General features: G+C 43.4%; 1 protein-coding gene and 1 long non-coding RNA gene across 4 annotated transcripts in view; one reads left to right on the forward strand and one right to left on the reverse strand.

Annotated features, from left to right (window-relative positions):
* The window catches only part of SLAIN2 (SLAIN motif family member 2), a 34,454-nt gene extending 26,582 nt beyond the window's left edge, over positions 1 to 7,872 (forward strand). The window contains exons 7-9 of one of the 3 annotated variants that reach the window (XM_040595179.1): positions 5 to 82; positions 4,748 to 5,066; positions 6,540 to 7,872. In XM_040595179.1, coding sequence (XP_040451113.1) covers positions 5 to 82; positions 4,748 to 5,066; positions 6,540 to 6,606 — 464 coding nt within the window. In that variant the 3' untranslated portion in view covers positions 6,607 to 7,872. Of the gene's footprint in view, positions 1 to 4; positions 83 to 3,390; positions 4,239 to 4,747; positions 5,067 to 6,539 lie in introns of those variants that run through there. The other 2 variants (XM_040595186.1, XM_040595197.1) reach the window with 2 other exon arrangements.
* Positions 7,873 to 8,695: 823 nt separating this feature from the next.
* On the reverse strand, positions 8,696 to 13,842 carry LOC121088725. The gene is made up of 2 exons (XR_005828019.1): positions 13,070 to 13,842; positions 8,696 to 11,107 (listed from the first exon to the last, which is right to left on the reverse strand). It is a non-coding gene; the product is annotated as an uncharacterized LOC121088725 (long non-coding RNA).
* Positions 13,843 to 22,788: the final 8,946 nt, after the last annotated feature.

Consider the following 22,788-nt stretch of genomic DNA (forward strand, 5'->3'; position numbering starts at 1 on the left):
ACAGCTCTGCAAAGGCAGAAAAATTTGCCTCGTGCTGCCTTCAAAACCAAACAGTTTCTTCAAACTCCATCTACAAAAGGAGGTAATTAACTTACAACCCCTTATCAAGCTCCAGCAAATCTCAGATAATAGTTCACCTGCATTAAATCTCACATATTCTAGATCAGTAAAATTGCATGTGAAGATTAACCAAGTGGTCCTTGCTATATGAAAGTTAACTTTTTGGTCTAAACATTAAAAATCCAACCCTGCATTATAGAGGAGAAAAAATATTAAATTGGATTTTGAGATGAAAGCTAAGGATTGGTGACTTCTAGTGTTAACCAGGAAATCTGGATTAGACAAGTAGAATCCTGAATCCATATTCATTAGGGCACCATTGGATAGGAAATTTTAAAATTGTAAAATATGGTTTTTAAAATGAAAGTTGTAAACCTTGTTCTTTTTTTGATTGTGCAAAAATATGCAGGCAAGTGAAAATATCATCCATCCTTAGAGATGGAATTAGGAATTGGAAGCTTAGGAATTAGTGACTATTGTATATAATATTCCAGTTTGCTCATAGCTGAAGTTGGCTTCTTTTTTACAAGAAAATTAAATATATTGATGCTCTAATCCAATTTGTTTGAACTGATTTTTAATTAATTCTGGCAGCCTTGTATGTGACACTGCCTCAGTTTCAGTACTCAGATAAAACAACTTCATGATTTCAGTTTTAAGCTTAGTTGGTCCTGGTTTCTATTGTGATCAAGAAAATCTCATTTTAAAGAGATTTCACTTGAGACCAAATCATAAGCTCCCTATATGCTAGAATTCTTTAAGGGATTGTAAGAGGCCTTCATGCAGATACTGAGAGTAGCTGACAAAATGCGTGGATTTCTCTGTGGTTTAACAACACTAACTTTTTGAGTCAACTTCACTCCATACAGAAAGTTTTAGCAAAGAACAATGACTTTGAAATAGATTCACAGGGCTTCACAGGTCTCTAACAGTCTTCACAGTAATTCATACCAAAATAGAGAAAAGTTCTTTCAATGTTCTGCTTTGGCATAAGACCACTATCTCGATGCCTCTGCAAAGCTTTCCGTGTTGGTCATGCCTTCATCTGGATGTTTGGAACACTTACTAAGTTGACAGCCTGGTCTGGAGATGTGGAAACATACAGAAAATTAGCTTCTCTTTGAGTTTATTTGTAAAATTTTATTAAACCTTGGAGAATGAGGAACCGAGCATGTTGCACTCCCAGTTACGCATTCCAGTTTATAGTTGTTGTCATTCCTCACTGCAAATGAGGACCCAAAATGTCCTTTTGTTACTTGCTATTTTATAGTCCTTGATATGTTGGTTTTCTTGCTTCTGAACTGAGATTCTGGTGAGTATGGAAGCATTATGCAGTAATGAAGCAAGACTTGTTTCAAAAGAATAAACAATGATGAGCAACAACCGGGTTTAGTTTCTTAAAATCCTGATCATTACATAGCTTGACACCTTTCAGGCACAGATGTTGGCTTTCTTACCATTTGGTGTAATATGGTTCAAAATACATTCAAATAACTAACTCTTTACCTCACTGTAACAGATCTGTTAAGGCTTATACAGCAATCCAGTATCAGTCAGACCATAGAATCATAGGTTTAGGCCATGTCATCCAACCTCCCTGCAATGAGCTTCATCTAGCAACATCTGAGCAACATCTTCAACTAAATCAGGTTGCCTAGAGTCCTGTCCAACCTGACCTTGAATGTTTCCAGGGATGGGGCATCTACCACCTCTCTGGGCGACTTGTTCCAGTGTCTCACCACCCTCATCATAAAACATTTCTTCCTTATATCTAGTCTGAATTGACTTTTTTTAGTTTAAAACCATTACCCCTTGTCCTGTCACTAGAAGGCCCTGCTAAAAAGCTTGTCCCCATCTCTCTTTTAGGCCCCTTTCAGTACTGAAAGTCCACAGTAGGTCTCCCTGAAGTCTTCTCTTCTCCAGGCTCAACAACCCGACCTCTCTCAGCCTTTCCTCACAGGGGAGGTGTTCCATCCCTCTGATCATTTTTGTGGCCCCCTCCTCAGGACTTGCTCCAACAGGTCCACGTCTTTTCTGTGCTGAGATGATAGAACAGTTTATTGATTCACATTGTTTTACCTCATCTGTTCTTCTATATCAGTCTGAATCATTTCATCACAACGGTTATAATTTAACAACTGCATTAGAATTGATTCTGGGTTCAAGTTGGAGTGCAGCAGCTGGCCTTGGGGTGCAAACCTGATAAGGCTGAAGCTTCACAGCATCCTACTTTGCCAGGTGGGGATCTCTTGCTCCCTGCCTACAATCCAGGACAGAATCCAGAGAAGGTGGGAAATCTAAATGTCAAGACTGCACAGTGCCGTTTATTTTTATTGTTGCCAGATGTTTTAATTGTAGTTGGTTCTGATTGTTTATTTTTTAAGGAGATGCAGTTGCGTGAAGTTGTTAAGCAGTACCCTTACACATTTACGTGTTTTTATTAAACGTGGACCAGCTTCGTACCACAAATGGGTATACAGTTATCAAATAGTCTTCAACTAAGGCAGTACCTCAGTCTTTGTGATTCTGTCTTACAGATAGACCAAACTGAGTTCTATTAAATATCCAAAACTGCTCTAAGACAAAATTCTTTATATGTAGAGGAAAATTATTAGGCAGTTTGCCAGAGATTGCATCATGTGGACTGCTTTGGAGATCCCAGAACACTGGAAGACAATTCATTCCTTTATGTACAAGAATGAATGCAGCTCTCAGCAACGTCTGCAATGCTGTGCTGACAGGAAACGGTCTATGAATTGACAACTCGAGTTGGAAGCATGGTAAAATATGGTCAACAGAAAACCGGAGAGAATGGAGAGGAGTAATTTACTGGATGCTTGCTTTCACTGGGAATGTGACAAGCTTTCTTCAGTTACAGCTTTTCATTGCTTCTATGCTGTGCCTAAAAACCTTTTCCCCGTGGTGCTTATAAGAGGCCCAAAGCTGTAGTCAGTTTTTATACACTGGCGTTGCTCTGTTGGTCAGTTGCTAACGTGACATGGTATTTGTGTTCTAAGTAAGTGTTTTAATGAGAAGTTTAGTGAGAAAAGCTCCCTATGTTTACACTGTACAATCACGTGGAAATTCTGCATTGAATTGCCACAAAGTTACGGGCAATGTCACACTTCAAAACTATCTAATACATAATCTCTTACTCCTAAGAGCACTTCCCTGTTCTTGACCACTCATTTTGCTGTAATGCTTTCCTTAATCCATGCTCTGGCTTGATGCCAAGGTTTTTATTTTAAGGGTTATTCTGCTTTAAGTAGTTATTCTGCTACTTCCCAACTGTCATGTATTGCTGACATCTCTGCCCCTTTCTTTTGTCAGCTTTTCCCATGAGTGGCTTCATGCTGTGTTTGATACCACTGTCAGTGGGAAGACCCTCTTGGATAATCCAGAAAGGAATCAAATCCAACTCACATCTGTAACGAGGCACATATTAATCTTCCTACACATCCCCTATAAGAAATGGCTTCAGAATACAACCTGAAAACTACCATTTCCTCTGTACCCCATTTAGGATGCCGCATTCCTGTATTACTTGTCTCTCCTCTCACACATGTTCATAGTAGATCTACCTTGTAAAGTGATAATGAAGGCTACGTGAAGGACCATCTACTTTGCATACAGCATCTGTCAGAGGATGTAACTTTGGTCTCTGTGTAAAAAAAAGTTTATTTAGCGGAGGAAAGAATAGTTGATGCAATTTCACAAAATGGAAATGTGATTTTGTTTTATTTTCCTGATTGATTTGAATGGCCTGTGTTGACTGTTACTGACCCACCCTAATCAGTATGAAAAGCTGATGAAATTCCATTTAAGATGATGGATTAGGTTTAAGTATTCTGTTTAGTAATACATTATGCATAATTTTAAAATATTTCTCATATTTATAAAGAATTGTGTTTATCCAAGAACTGTTGAATATTCTGGCTTACTAACCTATCCCAGATAAAGGCCTTACATACTAACCCAGATAGAAAGTATTTGAATACAGATATTTATACTGATAATTTAGATAATGTTTGTAAGAAGAGGAAGGCTATAAATTGTTACAGTTGTCTGGTTTAAGTTTCATAGCAGCACCTTAATCTCTTTGGTATTAGGGGTTACATGACCCCTATCTTCCCCCACCACCACCCCCCATCAGCCAATAAATCTGGGACATGACCATATCTTTAGGTGAATTCTGATTCAATGGATTTGGTTAAAAAGAAGAGCATAAAAGAAACATTAAGATGCTCTGCACTCAGAATTTCATTATTGAAGACTAATCACTTTGAATCTGTTTACAGACTGTATCACACTAGAATACTGTATTCTTCGGCATGCTCTTTCAGGGATGGGAATTAGGTTCACAGGTTTCCAAAGCAATGCAATTTCTTCTTAACAAATAGGTCCTCCTCTCTTTATTTTGACTTGACTGATAGAACAGTTAGAGCCTTACTAGTATTACTTATAAATCCAGAGAAATAAATATTTGTAGCAACAAAATGAGGCATTAGAGTTATGATACCAAAAACACATGACAAAGAGGACATCTGAATTCCTGTTTCTCATTGCTGCTTGATTGGCTGTATTCCATTATATATTCCATATTGTTTGAATATTCATATAAAGTAATTTCCTGTTTTTAATTTCAGTAGCTTAAACTTGAAAATAACTTCAGTGTTTTGTTTTCCAGTACCTTCTTCAAGTAAATTCCGCTCACCTGCAGCACCATCTCCCCTAGCTCTCCGACAACCAGTGAAAGCATTTAGTAATCATGGACCCGGTTCAGTTGCTTCTCCAGAAGCCACACAGCTGACACACAGTAGTTCTTCACCAGGGCCTCTTGCAGCCCCGAGTTCAGGCTTGCCAAGCCCTGCCAGCAGTATTAACAGTACTACTCTTACCAGACCGGCAGGGACAGCAGGGATGAGGAGTGGTTTGCCCAGACCCAGTGCCCCTTCTGCAGGGGGCATCCCAGTGCCTCGTAGCAAACTTGCACAGCCTGTTCGCAGGTAAGTACGTGACAGGCAGTCTTAGTTTGAAGTTTTCATAATTAATTTTGTACACTGTGTGTTTGTGGTGCTCCTTCCTGTCATTCTTATGATGATCTCAAGGTCTTTAGAATGGAAATGGAGACCTCAGTGTGAAGTATTTGCCTATGTTTCCAAAATAGTTTTGAAGGAACACAAAGAGAGAAAGGTTCTTGATTTAGAGAGTGAAGGTGCGAAAGTGAAATTAATAACAAAGGATGCTTAGCTAAGTAAATAAAGTGTCTTAGTCTGGGCTGAGAAGGCAATCAGAAATTATCTGCATGTGGTAAAAAGTTACCAAAATATAGCTGGCAAGTGAAAATTCATTTGTACCACTGAGTGACACATTCTGAAGTCAGAACTGTTTTCTTCTTGTAACCGCTAGGTCAAGCAGCGGTACCATGGTGAGAACAGTTTCACTCCTTGGGCAGCTAGAAACTTTAGGAAGGAAGACACATGAGGATGGAGGTGGCATCCATAGTATTTGCTAAACTTAACATAAAAATCAATGTAGTTAACCCACAGGACAAAACAGAATTTTCAGCTTTTACCCAGCTGTAGAAGTTGCTTAATGTCAGACTGTTTTGGAAAACAACCACAAGAGAGACTGAGTATTAACTGGAAAGGCTATGTAGACAGTTTGTCTTCAGGAGAAGCAGAAGGGAGTGATGTATAATTTAGAATATGTGCTCTTAATGCCATGCTAATGTGGATTTTCACTGAGGGTGTCAGGTGGAAGCCAGCTGACATAAGGAAGTGGTCATCCATGAGAAGTATTAAGAATGTCCTTAAACAGGAAGGATAAACAGTTGGGCTCCAGTACCGTAAAAAAGATAATCCAGCTGTAAATAGCAAAGTGGAAGAGTTCTGTTCTGCAGTGAGTGCTGGGCAGGGGAAGGACAAATGACGGTCACAGTATTGACTGTTTCGCAGTCTGACACTACACTGTCACTAGTACAAAACTTTGTGTAATAAAAAGCAATTGTTTTTGACAGGAAGTTCTTAATAGTAGCAAAGTGTGGTTGTCCAAAGCACAACTTGTCTTATAGAAAAGTGTTTCACTTATTAAACTTATACAGCACTTATTTTTAAAGTTTATGTAAATAATGCACTATTTGTACACAATGCAGTAATGATCTGTGAATGTCAAGATTTTGATGTAAGCAAAATGTAATACTCTGAACAAGGATTTCCCTGTTTAAACATCACTAAAAAAATCTGGTTTTAGGTGACAGCAGATTAAGTTTGTATTGCCACAGAGTGTAATAGCAAAAAGTTTTCTGTTTATGCAAATGCTTTTCTGACATGGTAGTTACCTTAAGTAAACTGTATTGCAGAGAAGTAAATGAGTGAAGTATATTTCAATTATTTATAAAATACTTAAATTCTTATGTGTTGTAGATGGAGACTTCAGCAGTTATGTATGAAACTGAAAAATACCTCATTTTATTTTAGATCATTACCCACTCCTAAAACCTATGGCAACGTGAAAGACGAGAGTTGGAAAGATGGCTGCTACTGAACTGCAAAGCTTAATGCAAAATTCCAGTGCTCATGGATGCTTCCTTACCAGGTTAAAAGACAGCTTGATTATACAAACTGTTCAGATGTGACTTTTGGGATTTGTAAAAATTCCAGACCTCTCTGTCTCTTAATTAGCACAAACTGGCAGAGATTATAAAGCAGCACTTTAATGACATCTAACATCAGATGTTTGGTGGTCATACAATCACTTTGACATTAGATTGCTATCAGTTATGGGGTTTTTTTCTTGCTTGCTAGAAATGTGTCAATATGAGCATTTATGACAGTGGCCAATGTCTGGGCAAAAACCTAACGAATGCCAAAGAAATGCCCATCTTGAAAAACAGCAAGGATAACAGTCAACTTACATTGTCCAAAACTTCATTTTCAGCCTGGTTTAATTCAGCAGAAAGATTGGTGAATGTGTACCATTGACACAAGACTATGTTAATCAGAGCTAAAGTTCTGATTGCAGACTGCTACAGTGCTAGTGAAACATATTTTAACAATTGTATGAGATTCTTATTGGGGAAGGTGGTACGTACGTCCTTCAGAAAGAATCGGGAGGATTGGGCAGAACAGTAAGTAGTAGCCATGGCTTTTATTACCGTTAAAGGTTTGAATGTAGCAGACACACACAAATGCAATAGTATAGATTGCATCTTTCCTATGTTGATTTATCAGCTTTACATGCTCTTACGTGTTTGATTGCCAAAAGGGCTTAGTATCAGTTGTACAATCTTTCTAACCTTAAAGTTCCTGGCTCAGGAAAGATGGCCTTTGCTATTGTAGCCGCATTTTTATCACATGGCTCACTATTTGGGGAGAACTTTTTCTATAGCAGGTTTCCTTACAAAGGAAAGAGCAAGTCGTAATGTTAATTTGTTCTAATACCATACCACTATGCTTGCAGCCTGGAGCAACTGTAAATGCTGATAATTAAGGAGAAGGAAACACAACTATGCACTTGTAACATACAAATTTTAAGGTAATGAGTCGACTCTTGATGCCAAATGATATTCATTTAGGTGATGTTCCATGGTATGAGGGAGTTTTCTGTATCCTATTTTTTTACTTTCATCCATTTCTTAAATTGGTTTATTTTAAATTGTAAATATTTTTACAGAGGGTATTTCCCATGTAAGCGTGTTTAAATATGTACTTTGCTTTACATATGTGTATCTTACATCACTGGTAACAGAGTATGAAACCTGCTATGTCTGTTTACAAGCTATTAAAGTCCTCTGGTGGCTCTGACTTTTAACACTTTTTGCTCAGAACAACTCATTCATGTATTTAGCATTTGAACCATTGTTTTCTGGTTTGGAAGACGTGCAGACATTTGTAACTGAAGTTATATTGGGTGGGACTAGTTAAATGAAAGAGATTTTGTTTGAAGCTTTTCCAGTATTTTGGGTGTACAGTTGATGAAGTAAGAGAATGTGAATGGTATATCCTTTGTGCAATGACTGACGAACACTACATGTAGGATTGGATGGTAGGTAGCCTTCAACCCCATTAGTATCTGAGTTTGGAACTGCTGGTATATTTTGACTCCCACCAATACGATGATAACTCACCCTGAAATTCTAGCACTTGAATTTTAGGCCAGCATTAATATAGTCCTGGATTGAAAGCCATGCAGTACTACTTGACTTGGAAGAAGCAGAGACTAATTTGCAGCTCTAATTACTCAAGCAAACTTTGGGTTGATGAATGACTTCATACTCCAGACCAAGATCTGCGCTGAGACTTTGAAGTCAGGATATCAGATACCCTGTCATAATTCAGTAAGATTTCAGCAGGGGTAAAGAAACGACTTTGCACTGGTAGCCCAGCACATGCCGCCAATCCAGCCTCGTGTCATTCGCTGGCATGATGACGGATGTCAGTTAGTATCTATGTCGCTATTAAGCAGAAGTGAGGACTAGATCAAATGCGTGTATTCTTACTAAAGCCCAAATTTTAACATTTCAGTATTTTACACAGCAATGCTGCAGTCTCCATGGGAAAAGGTGAATTTAATTGGTGGATTTTATCAAACACTCGGTTGATTTATATAGTGAAAGTCAGTTTAAATTACTATATTGGGGGGTTACCATGGCTGCTGCATCAAAATGTTGTGTACGTTTCCTTAAGTTAAGTAATTCATCACGTGGGTAAGTTCAGCTTAATTTTTATAAGGATTCTTTTCTCTGCTGTTCTCCCCTGAAATGCAGCAAATGACTTCCTGAAAAGACAGACTGTCTGTTTACTAGAAAGCCTTTGTGCATTACCAGTTTATTGATATCAGGAAATCCTGGGGCTCTGTGTTTAGAGATTTACTGCAGAAGTGTGGAAATATGGATTTGATAAACTAGTGCCTATGATTTACTTAACTTATGTTTGATATAGTAGTAAGGGTTTTATGAATGTCGATTACTTTTTGTGCCAACAGCTTGGAATTGTTGTATGTGTGTAGGCAGAAGGACTTGTTCTGCTTCCAAAGTTATTTAAATTTTTTTGTGTTTGAATGTTTTTGTAAAGTGTTAAAAATGTAAAAAAAAATATAAAGTATTCTTACCACAAAATACTTCCTGGATCATTATTTTTATAAGAAATAATCTTTAAAAGCACTTAGAAATTTAGAGGGTCTTGGTTTAGGGCTTTTTTGGTTGGTTGGGTTGTTTTTCAAGAACTGTATTTGCTTTTCCAGAAGTTGCTGGCATCAGCTTCTGGCCCTGTAATTCATGAACCAAGTACAACACTGTATTTGGGTGAAATCTGTGACTTCATTGACAGACTGACATAGACTTGGGGTTTTGCCTCTGCTCTGGGGGAACAATGCATCATTCAGAGTTATGTGAAAAACTGTATTCTGAATTTTCATCCAGAGCGATCTGTAAGTACACAAGCTGCCTTTTCTTTATTTACAGGATTTGTACTCACTTCAAACCACCTTTCATTTTGAAAATTCTAGAATTTATGGGGAATATTGAGCAATGTAAAAGTGTACCTAGTAAGCCTTCTTTGAATCGTTAAGTACACGTTTTATCTAGCTCATACAAGAACGCCTCTATATTTTTGGCTCACATACAAGCAAGAAGTTTGTTTTGAACTTGGTATATTTCTGTAATTGCATTTTGCTACAAAGCAACATATCCAATAGTAACGTGAATGCCATCTTATTTTGGTGTTAATAAAGGTAAGCTGGGCTTACTTCTATTTGGTGGCCACTTAATGTTAAACCTGTTTAACAAAATATAACCTGTGAGGCTTGCTATTAATTGTTTATCCCAGTATAGTCCTATTTTGTAATTAAGCCAGTAGATAAAGATGTTTCCCCACAGTTACCTGACCTACTTAAGCGGAGCCAGCCTCACACCTACTGCTTTTAAGATGTGATCTGCTATCCCTCCCTTCATCACTTCCTTCATCGCTTCTTAGTTCTGCAGTCAAGTACCATTTGCTCCACGCGCCTTCAGGAAAATAGAGCAGTGATGAAATCTCAGGCAATTAATAGCCTGTCGCACTTCTTTTAGTAGGTTTCTGTAACACGCTCTTCTATATTAAACTACTGTTTATAATTAGCATCATCATATTGCAAGACTCAAGATAGAAAATACTGTTTCTACATTTCTCTCACTTTGAGCTCCTTTGGTTTTGGTATGGAAGTGCTAGGTCATGTTTTATTCAACAGTGTGTTACCCTCTAAGAGCCTGCAGTGGTGAAGAAAAATAAGTGCTGAACAACATGTGAGGAGGCAGAAGGCTGAAGGTGCTTATGGCTGCTGAATTCTTGGGGTGGCTGCAGAGCATGCAGTTTTGATCATTTAAAACTTACCTTTTACTACAAATATTTCTGAAAAAGCAGCAGATGTGAAAAAGAAGCAACAAAAATGACAGACGTATGGCCTTAGTTCTCACTCTTCTGATCTGTGAGGAGTAAACTGGTGATTTATTTTTTTTTTTAGTTTTTACTTTTTAAGTAAAACGGGTGTGATGTGAGGTTGCTTTGATTAAAAAAAAAAAAAGGGCACAAAAAAAATGAAAAAAACCAAAACAAAACCCCATCTACTCTTGACTTGCCATTCTGTAGTAAGAGGCTGACACCTCCAGGCAGTCTGTCTGTAGTGGTCTTGCTTCTGGAAGATGAGGCTGGGATTCTGGCATTTTCTGGAGTATCCACGTTTTACACAGAACATCATGGTAAAGAAGATGCTCTCTGCTTGAGGACTTAAAAGAGCGGAAAGGAGCAGATTCCATTAGACTCACTTTCTGCAGGATTGTTCTATGATAGTATTTTCAGCCCTGGTAATCTCGTACAGTTGTACTGTGTGTCACTGTCCCCTCTACGCTAACTGATGAACTGTTGTGATTACATTAAGCACTTAGAGGACACAGAACACAACTGTCCAGATTAAACTAATTTGCAGATCTTCAGCAGGATTTAAAGGAACAGGGAGCTAAAATGATTCCTTACCAGCAAAGTGACTTTTCAACTCAGTTCATCATCCACATCTGTTCAAAAGAGTGAATTTTAAAAAAATGAGCATATGAGACAAAAGTGGAATGCATCTTTCACAAGACTAAGACTAAACAAGAGATGATACTGCCGTTGTAATCTGAGCTCTTATCAGCATAAAGTAATCCTGTACATCCATTTTCTTATGGTAATTATTTTTAGTACTTTACAAAGATAAAGCTTAAAAGAAAATGGCATGTGATGCCTTCTCCCCCAGTGGTCAGCCCTTCTTATTTTTCAACTGTCCCTGAAAGCTCACTTCTGTGCTTCTTAATTGTCAACTACAGCAAGTGAGATTCCAAAAATAAGCATATTAGGGATAAGTGGTATATGCCTGACTGAGAAGGTGACGGTGTGGTCCATCCCCAGTGTTACTTGACTTTTGGTTACCATGCCCAACACGCAGAATACAAACTATGAATTCTGTTGTCTTCCACTCTCTTTTTCTTGAGACTAGCCAAAATCGCAACTTTTCAGGCCCTGCCATAAGAGGCTGTTTAAAGCCTTGCTAGTACAAACAGCTTGGTCTGGTATCAGACAAACTAGTTTTCCCCCCACCTGGCACGTGGCCTCAAGAGCCTGACACCAGCGACCTCCACATTGCTCCAGCAACAAGGCTGTGAGAAGAACCAGGTGAACACCCGCCACCCTGGCCAGCTCAACTTCAAAGTCAATTTGGGAGATACTTGGCATCTATATTTTCAAGCTCTTTTTACAGCTGTGTACATTGATAAAACTGAAATTGATGGAATCAGTTCTCAGGCAAATAACTTGTTTCTGACAACACCAGCATTTCTTGGTCTGACAGCTATTTTCTTGCTAAAACTGTTTGGTGAAATTAGTCAAGTAGTATACTTTTCTGTTGGTTTCTAAATAAGCTTCCCTTTTTGCATTCATAGAGCAATTCAACTAGTTTCTTTCTGTCAGGACAGTTAATGTCTTCAAAAACGTTAAAGTGGTCCATGTTAGGGTTCGAGGGGTTGGGGTTTTGCGTGAAAACTGTATACTAACAGGAAGGTGAGTAAGGACACTTGTGCTCTGTGGTGTTCCCCTCCTCTGTCCTGCCCAAGAGAAAAAGGTGCTTATTGATAGGGGAGTGGGTCATCCGTGACTTGACTTGGGACTCTGCATGGCCTTAGCTGCTTAAAGCCACGTAGGTGAACAAGAAACGTCTGGGTTGTGACGTGCTGGTGGTGGGAGTGTGGTCAGGGGGATGGGCACGCCGGGCTTTCCCCAGCCACCTGCTCTTCCCAGGCACCCCCTTGGCCAGGGACAGAGAAAGGATGCTGGGCTGGACTAGTTGCCCCCTGCTCTTAACACCAGCCCGGCTGCACTTCAGCTCCTAGCAATCTTCTGTATTTGTCTCAAGGCACTCTTGCTAGGTTTTTTGTTTCCCTTCAGACATTATCAGCAAACAAATCTGTGCAGCTCATTACCACAGCCAGTTACCCGACAGGTCCTCGCCTCCTCTGAAGCACGGAGAGAGCAGGGTTAATACTGCTGTATCATTTCACAGCGGCTCCTGCTCTCTCTCTGCTTCAGATGGGTGCCAAATGCTGAAGGAGAAAGTGATGCTGGACCAAGCCCTGGATTACCAGGAGTTTGGTTTGCACCCTGTTCAGGCTGAGGGTAAGGCCAGCGGTGTTCCTAGCTGATCTCACCTGATACGTGCCCAGTTAATGGAGCACTTAAAGAAGAATCTTCTTCAAGCAGAGCTCTTTGTCTTAATGAAAATCAGTAGGCCAGGAGTATCTTGTGCCATCTTAAACATATCTTTGTCACTCTCCTCCTTTCGAAAAGAAATTATATTGAAGCACATGCTGCCATTTTGAGTTCCCTCTAAAAGAAAAGGGGAAGTGCGGAGTATCAGGCAAACCCTCTGCTCTTCGTGCTCTGCCTCACCTCCCATCTTAACCTCGAATTTCTCAGCTCTGTGGTTTACTCCTGCGTTTACTCACCCAGCCACTACGCCCAGAGCAAGGTTGTATTGTTTCTGTTCATCCGCTCCCAGCTGGACTAATGCAGACACATAAAGCCACTGTTAATGCCGCTTCAACTGGCCTGTCTTCAGAGGAGTTATGAAAACCTTGTCCTGATTCTTGTCCTTTTAAAGCCATGCCTGGACGTCAGCGACAGCAACACGGTATCACCATCCTTAGCCTGCATAAAGCAGCCCAGAGAGCCTCCTCCATCAGAGCCGGCAGCTCCCACGCCACACAACGCCCCTGCCCGCACACACAGCGTGGTCTTGGCTGCTACCCCAAAATTCCTTGCCAGGGGTGCAGCTGCATAGCCCCAGCAGCCATTGCCAACGTCACACACCTCCCTTCCCAGGCTGCTGGTGCACAGTTGGCCCTGTTGAGTCAGTGCACGCAGCAATCCTGAATACCTGGGGCATCAAAAGAAAAAAAGTTCATTATGGTGCACAACTGGGCTATAGGAGACCCTCAGCCAGTTCCCCGAGCTGCCGTGTACTTTCATGAATGCCTTGTTTGTTTTCTTGATGCTGCTCAGTTCAACGTCACTGACATAACTACCAGTCTCCATAACTGACGTGCTGGGAGCGAGGGGCAGGAGCACTCCTGTTTGGAGAAAGGGTCGGCAGATCAGTTCATATCTTGTCTGATACAGTGGAGTAAGTGAACAGAAATGTGGTCGACCTCAGTTTATGAGCCCAAATGTCAGAGAGCAGATACTGTCTCTTGTAAATGTCTGAGTCAAAGGATTTGTCTTTTCCCTTTAAAAAAAAAAAATATAAAATAAAAATCAACAAAGATGTAGTTACGGGGTTTATGCTGCCATTCACACAGGTTCAGCTGCGCTGTGTGAGCGGTATCGCCCGGGTACACGAACATGCTGTGGGACTATCAAAGGGGCTTGCCAAAGGCACGGCTCTGGCAAAGCCCCGAAGCCCAGCTCAGCCGGCTCCTTCAGCCGTAAAGCAGCCGTCAGGAACACACGGCTCTGCTAAGGGCTAGCAGACTCGGGCTGCCTTCTCCCGAGCAGAACATCGGGGTTTAATCGATACCTGGTGGGCTTCTCACCTTCGTGATTTATCTCCACGTGCAGATTTGCCCGGGGCAGTGAAACGGAGCCCTGTGCAGGCACTCGCGCCCCTCCAGCCCCCAGCGCCAGCCCTCCAGCCCCATGGCCCAGCCTCAGGAGTAGAAATGAAAATACCTTTTCCGTCAACACCGTGCAACCTACTGCTCAAGACCTGCTCCTGCGTAGTAGGTTCTACAGATTCCTTGTTCTCCCGGCTTTACAGAGGTGCCACACCAGCCTAGGGCTCCTTCCCCGGGCTCGGTGTCCCAGTGGCTGGACTGAAGTGTGAAACACAAGTGGTTCTGGTTACAGGGCTCAAACCCCCTGCAGACCCTTGGCTCAGCCCGTCTCCCCCACTCCTCGCCCAGGCCCTTTTTCTGTGCTGCCCTCAACCCCCCAGAGTCTCTCAAGTTTTATATTTAGCAAATCCTCTCTATCAACGTGCTCCCGCTTTCTGCATCTTCCCCATTATGAAGGTAATTCAATAACATTCATTACTAAAGCAAATCACTGAAATCTGCCTGCCAGTAACCTCGTTTCAAAATTCAAGACGACAGGTAGGTTACATTTATGACCCATTTATGTATTTTTTTTAGCCCTTCTATTCTACTGTCTTTTGTGCCTTTTTTACTCATAAATACTGCTGGGGGGTTGGGGTTTCCCCCCCTTTTCTCCCTTCCCAGGACTCTCCAGACACCAGAGGGAGGTCTTGCTTTGCTCTGTGCTTTTCAGTACACAGTTCGGTCTCTCGGCTTCAGTTCACCACGTTGTCCTGAACTCACGCTACACTGTCCATAAGGTCCTGAAAGAGCTGCCTTTACACCAAGAAAGCCCCAGCCTGAGGGAAGACCAAGCCACACACAGGTGGCCAGAAGAGCCACCCCCCGTGCAGGGACATGACTATCTAGATTAGCGATGCCAGGCTGCACCCCAGCCGATCAATGACCGCTCCAATGCCAGTGTTGGTATTTCAATCCTGATGTCTAGATTTTATGATTTAGGACTTGTTATTTTTCATACCTAATCACAGAGTCTGAAATCACCCTGTTAGCCTTTCTGCTCAGTGTCAGGTAGAAAAAAATAAAACTGTACCAGCTACTGAGAACTCAGAAAATTAACTCTATGCCAGCCAAAACCAGGACAACTGAGCAGTGGTAAGGAGCTCTTAAGGCAGTAATTTTGTACATGATTATTCTGATCTTTTGTTTTTCTTTGATTCTTTCACCCTGAAATAAGGGGCCGACATCTATGTATTCCTCCCTCCGACTATCCAATCTCAAACGGCGCTGCCCAAAGCCTGTTACCTGGCAGGCAGCACGCAAGACGCTGCCAGCTTAATGACACTGTAAGCAGTTCAGGCTGCAGACTTCAGTCCTGGGCTGTGCACCCCACCTGGCAATTCCAGCTTGGCTAGATCCCTGCGACCCCCGCTGTGCTGCCAGTGGCTACCCCACGAGTACGGTTATGCCACGAAGCGATGTGAGGTTTTATCGATACCGGTGGGCATCACAGCGGAGGACAAAGAGCATTTGCACACGGTATCAGAGGACCAGGTAAGTGGAAGTCAGGAGGAGCTTTGCAGGGTCCCCTGGTCCCCCCGTGCTGCCCCAAAGCGAAGCCAGCAGCTGCCGCTCGCCCTGCCGCCTCGGAGGTGTCCGCCCGACCTTCCCTGGGAGCCCCTCGCTGCCTCCAGCCTTCAGCACCATCGTGGTTATGTGCCCCACCAGTACCTAATCTGAACCTCTCCGACGGCAGCTTAAACCCATTGTACCTCTGCGGCCTTCTGAGGGTGTTATAAAGAGACTGCTCTGAACTAGTGGACACCTCAGGCAGGAAGAAACATCCCCCTGGCTTCATCTGTGACATTTCTGCTTAAGCACCACAGAAAGGAAATGACAAATCTTGCTGATGAAGACGTTCACACTTCCATCTTCCTGGCAAGTCAACAGGTAGACAAAACCCACGACACACCTTCCTCAGCTGCAGTGACACGCAGTTATTAAAAAGCATCCTACTCTACCAGGGTTTTAAAAGTGCACATAACACTGTCTGTCAAGGCTGTTTTCATGGGTTTAATAACAACGTTATCCAAGACGGACAAGTATTAAGAAATTCCTAATATGTTTGAGATTTATTTCTTCCCATTTACTCGAGATTTCTCCTAGACAGCTTGAGATTTAACTTAGGTAATAGTGCACCTGCTTGGAAGGGCTGGGTTATTTGCTGATCAGCATTACTGATACTCACTTTTATTACTTAGTAAAAGTTTGGCAGCAGGACAAGCAGCATTTTTATTCTATGTTTCTAACACAAAACATCCTTAGTCCACATCCAGGCACCTTTGATGCAGGGACACAAATGGCAACTGAGTGCAAAGAATTTTTTTCTTCGCTAACCTGAGACAGAACACCGATGCTATTAACTCTTCTCTTTCCCATGGGGTTCACCATTAACATCCCTTTTAATACAGAGAAAGCTTTGGCAGAAGAGGGACGTAATTTGTCTTTGGAGGGTCTTTCTTCAATTAATTGAATAGTCTGCGAAGCAACTACTGCTGTAAGTATTATTAAATTTACTTCTGCATTTTTTGACATTTAAACTGTTCTGTGGGACAATACACATTGACTCTGATCTGCCATTTTTTTTGCAAACCCCAAAATGCAGATTTTATAGGCACAAAACCACATTTGTGTGACTACCTCCGTATTACCTCGCTTGATTTCTGTCCCTGACCCTGAGCAGGTTCCTGCAGAGGAAACTGGGGCTGGGGCGGATGGGAACCTCAATGGGCAATGGACGCCAATCAACCCAGCTGGACCTGGGCCTGCAACTGCACATGCCCCCTAAACCCCACCATCTCCCACCGTCTCCCAGGCTGCGCACACCCCACTTCCAGCACGCTCTCTGGCCTCGATGACACCGCTGTCTCCTCACAGCCACCAGGGTCCCCCCCGCACCTTCCCCCTGCTCCCACAGATGCCGACCGGGCTGTGGGCAGCGCTCACGAGGAGGTAAGTCAGGACTACAGCATCCAAGACATGCCTGTGTCTACAGCATGACTAAGCCTGCCTGCCTGCAGGAGCCTGTACGAGGCGAGACCTGTGCCTGTGCCGCAGAACACCCTTTGACTTTTAAAACTGAATCCAGTGCTTTCAGATGCAGCCTCACCTCACCTCCCATCCCTGCCTGGCTGGGCAGGATGCTAATTTTGGCTCTTCTGGACCAAGGCATGCATTAGTCATCAGGTCATTTATTTTATTATGACTTTTCATCTTAATCCCGATAATACTTCAACTCCAGAAGAAGATCAAATGGCAACAAAAGGCAACAGTGTCTGAAGCGGAAGTATTTCTTATTTGAATGGGGGTAAAGGTATCTCGCAAAAAGGGATTTAATTACTTCAAGAAAAAATTCTCCTAGTAATTGTTTTACAGTTGTAGGGGTACAACCGCCTCAACAAATGACCGTCAGCAGTCAATTTACAAAATTATGCTTCAGAGATCTCCTGATTCCGCCTCTTTTCATGGACCAGAAGCCTTTTTCTAATGGCATGGTTGGCAAAAGATCTTTTCATCTCATTTTTAAAAGGCAGATCACGCAGCCTTAAACACTTAGTTCTAATTATGAATTATTGGAACACTGTGACCCGAGTTCTCATGCACTTACTTGTTGATTAATGGTCTTCAGACATCTTAAAAATAAACATGGGGGGGGACACCAAGTATAACAGGAGGCTTTTATTATAATAATTCCTGCCCTTGACTGCTAACCCAGAGCTTCAGCGAAAGGATCCATCGCCAGCCACTCAGTGAGACTGAACAGATAGCAGGGACACAAAGGAGTCGGCACAGCCAAGTGACGAGCCCTGTGCTCTTTTCCTTCCACACCACTTCAGTGTAATGAAATCTCAGAGGCTACGGGTTGCAGAGCACTACTCCGTGTTTATGCTTCCCTTGGGAGTAGAGCTGGACTGAAAGAGGCATCATTTCAAAGAGGAACTGGAGGGAGAAGGGGACAGGACTCCTATGAACGGAGAAATCACAAAGGCAGCAGGAAAGAGGAGAGGCAGACACAGTGCATCGGAGAGGGGAGAAGGAGGAGGGTCCCTGGACGGTTTTGCCAACTGAGCCAAGGGGAAGAGAAGGATGAAATCATCAGGTGGGATCCTGCCTGTAGAGGAGATAATAGGGATGTAGCAATGCCTCCTGCCGAGGCGGGGACGAAGGGACACATACCGCTTTTTCCCCACCCTGAAATTCAGACACTGGGTCTGGCTGAGGATGCTGGGCATGGGATAAAAGATGCTGATTATTGTGGAGATTTACCGAGTGGGATCGAGCTATGCTGCCATACCAAGGACAAGGCAGAGGGGAATTTAAGAAAAGCAAGCTTGAGATGAGGTATGACAGGGCTGCGGTGGGGGCAGCTTTCATGTTGAAGGGTAGCAGAGAAGGCTGGGAGGCAGGGAAGACAGGTCTGTCCTAGCCCTTCTGTACTACATACAGCTACAGGAGCAATGAACCAACGGGAAACCAGTGGCTCTTGTGTGTTCTCCACCTAAATGGTCCAACTGCACTCTGCCTTTGTTTGAAACAAGCGGTTTGGGGCAGGAGCAACATCAGTGGGGCAGTGCATCCTCACCAAAGCAATTTCTGTCTGTGGCTGGCTGGGAAGATTTCTTGGGAACAACATAATGGCACAAATCTCAATGCTTCACCTTATTTTGAAAAAGTATTTGCTTGCCTGTTTAGTAAGCCAGCTCCCAAACAACATTAAAAAAAAAAAAGCCACAAAAACCCAAAGCCGTGAGTCTGTAGGATCTTACAGTTTCTGGCTCAGTGAAGGTGGGCTACAGGTGTGGGCTGCAAAAGGTGCAAAGTCCCCTCTGTGCTACTGCTCTTAATAGAGGGAGCAGGAGCCAGGTATTGGAGAGGGACTTGTTCCAGCAAAGGACCAGCTAACATGTCCTTCCTAGCACAAAGATAACCATGGAAGAACAAGCAAAATCACCAGTATCTCTGCATAAAAATAACCACTCTGAATCTAAGTTATAAGAATAAGTATATGCATTTCATAGAGTTTACCATAAGTTTACCATAAACTGTGTGTAGGGAATCACACAATATACCTTTAAGGAATATTTTAACCCAAGCAAATGACAGCAAAGACTTTTTTTTTTTCCCCCATAGAAAATTATTACTGTTCTATTAAGTCTTAAGTTTCCTTTTTATTTCTATCTATAACCCAGGTGTGTAGCAAGTACAGCAGAAGTAAAGGGATTCTACGTCCCGTGGCAATCAGAAATTACTTCTAGGTCTCACCTGACCATCACTTCCACAGCAGCGTGTTGTCCCAGCCTCTTTAGTATCACCACTGCTTAAAGGTGCTAACCAAAAGCTGTCCATCCTGCAGGACTGCCCTCCGGAGCCTCTCCTCCGCTGCAAACACCCAGCACAGCCCCACAAACCAGCCGGCACAGGGTGGCAGAAAGGCAGAGCGTGACTTATGGGCAGGTGATGCCATCCCACAGCAGCTGGGCTCCACCACCTCCCACAGACCAGGGCACAACTCCCAACAAGCCAGGGTGGGAGGAGCGGGCAGCTGAAGCAGATAACGAGCTGAAATGGGAAGAGTGAGGAAAGAGGGGGGGACCACCCTTTGTTTTCTCACCCCACCCCACCATTCCGCTTTTAGGTAGTGCTCGTAACCCTAGCATGCACCTGAAGTGCAACACGGCTAGGATTTAGGCTCCTATATCCAAGACTGTGATTTAGCTGTAATTTGTCTGGGATTTGCGAACCAGCCCTTTTTGCTCGAGGCTCCTGAGAGCGCAGAGCGATGGGCTTAACAGCTGCACAGCCCCAGTCTCCTCTCGCTGCCCCAAATTCAGCACAGCACACAACACCCACAGCGCCTTCCCTTGGGGGACACCAAGGGGACCTCACTGCATATACGTGATGACTGCAATTTTGTAATAATCCTGGGCTATGCCAGATGCTTTTAATCTGTTGCAGGAGAAGCGAGTAATTCAAACAATACCTCCGCACAATGCGCTGAGGCAGTCGCTAGCTGAGTGAACTGCAATCACTTTGCTCATTTCTTAACAGCACTGCCAAAATTCCTTACAAGCCTACCCTCTATTTTTCACCTTTGATTCCAGATAAATAAAGAGAAGGCACAAAAAATCCTCTTATAAAAGAGTAAACAAAATTCCTAGTGTTTGAAGGACTTCTGCTACTCCAGACCAGTTTATAGCATAGGTGCTTTCCCATGGAAATCAAACCCCTTCTAAGAATAATATAAGGCAATATTATTTATAAAAGTTACAAACTGCCACAAGCTCACGTTTCAGTGAGTCCTTTCCCTCCCTCTTCCTGCTCTTGCTCTCTCTTACCCTCTCACCCATTTTTCAACAGAAGGACTAACAAGGAATAATTTGAAAATTATATATGATCAGGTTTATTTGCCGAGTCTTTCTATACTCGAACAGTCGATCTGTTGCTTCCAGTAATAGCTGGGTAGGCAGTACGCCTTCTCCTGCCCTCCACAAAAGATAGCAGAGAAGGAATTATCCGCTGATGTGGATACATTGTGGTGTGCACTATGGGTGAGCTAGCTGCCTTGCAGCCAGATGCTGCAAAACTACTTAGCATCACTCCAGACTGTACTTTAACAATGACATATTGGGAAAGCCTGCAGCAAGTTAAAGACAAGCACCATGCTCAGTGGAAGATACAGGTTTTTCACTCTGCACGGTGGATGTAAAAATATGCCAGGTGCTGCCCAGGGCAATGGTACTTGCTAGATAGACAACTGGAAGTACACTGGCTGGGTTCAAACAGCTTTCCCTGGAGTCAGGAGTACCGCTCTTGTTTAAACCAAGAGTTAAGTTTGAATTTCAGCTGATAAATTTTAAGAAAAATCTCAAGAGGTCTTGATTTGCTACTATGTGTTCATGGCATTTTCCCACTAGAAACACTATAGTTCAGTGTCCCTTCAAATGATGACCAGGTGCCCCCTGAAAGAGGATGTGTGTTTCACTGCATCCAGGTTTACTGAACTCCTCTTATAACTGCCTATATGATACATGTCATACGTTATGACACAAAAATACCTTCCCACAACCAGCCCTGCTCCAGTGGGGATTTTGGGGAGCGACACTTGGTGATAAAACAGAAGGCCTGGCCTGTGCCCTTCATAAGCAGCCAGCCGCCTTGTGCTCTGCCCAGCTGACCCAGCCTGGGCTTGTCCATGGTGATCCTGGTTGTGCCACAGGGAAACCTCACAGGCATTACTTACAGACCTGGGAGGGTATAAGCAAGTGATCTGCATGTTGTGAAGCCAGGTACTGGCTACATGAGGGCTGGGGTAAGATATAGCAGTGGTAAGAGTTTAAGAAGCACAATAAATACACTGCAAGCACTTTTCTGCATATGCAGACCTGAAAATTAAGTCTAGAGGATGCTGTTGGCTCAGAAAGCCAAGCAGACCCTGCACTCCCCTCCTCTAGCAGCACACAGAGCCCAAAAATATGAATGAACTAAAGCAATCTGGATCCTATCTGGTTGTTCAGCTCTGATGACTCATCTTCCCTGCGCTCTCCTTAGGCTAATGACATGGAAACAAACACAGGCAGAACAACATTGAACTTGGCATCATTCTGGCAAAGTCGCCGTATCCAGGATTATGTCACCAGGTACTACTTGCACTTCTTGTGTCACCTGTGCCCCAAGTAAGAATTAAGGATTTAATAAGCAAGCAGTCTGTTTTTCTCTTGAGTCACCAATAACTTCTACTTGAATCCTGGGAGAGCCTAAAATTTTACCCAACTACATTTTTGCAGGTGTCTGATGGAGCTTAGGGCAAGCAGCCGGTCAGGGCAGCTCCCGTAGGCTCTCTCCTTCAATTCAATGCATCCCCCTTGTGCTGCGACCTGAGATGCTCCATGCGGAGCAGAGCAGCGCGCTCAGTGTCGAAGCCAAAGGGCAGCCCTTGGGGACACTACGCACTGAGCCGGCTATTCCCACCCAGGAGCAGTGACGTGAAGCGGTGGCTGTGACCCCTCTAAATCCTCTGGGTGAAAAAAGAAAAGATGGTTATGCTCCCAAGACACAGCCAGCAGCGGTGCCAAGCACACAGAGTAAGTCACCGACGTGCACCCAGCGCCTGGAGGCTGCCCTCCGCCCTCGGGAGCTCCTGCCCCTGTAAGCCCCCCCCCCCCCGCGCTCGGGTCAGCATTTCACTTCTGAAGGAACAGGGTGACACACAATTATTAAATGAAAAGTTTGAAACAGGGGAAACATAAATGCTGTAAGCACAGCTGTATGACCGACAACACGATAATCGCCCTGGGGTGTGATTTTTGGGTGACGGATGACATTTCTTACCCTGGTTTGAATATTCGTGTGTCGCCTGCTTCCCCCGCCTGCACTGACTGCCCTGCAAAGGCGTCACCTCTCCTCACCGGCTTCTTTGCGGTGCCCCCCGACCTCCCCAGCCGGCTTCCACCCCCCCGCGCCCGCTGCGCAGCCCTCACCAGCACCCGGCAGCTTGCCCGGGGGGGCGAGCCCGGCTGGCCCTCGGCAGGGGGCCGGTGCTGCCCGCCCACACGGCGGGACGCTGCGGCACGGAC

This window comes from Falco naumanni, chromosome 1 (assembly GCF_017639655.2).
Source record: "Falco naumanni isolate bFalNau1 chromosome 1, bFalNau1.pat, whole genome shotgun sequence".
In the NCBI taxonomy this organism is placed as follows: Eukaryota; Metazoa; Chordata; class Aves; order Falconiformes; family Falconidae; genus Falco; species Falco naumanni.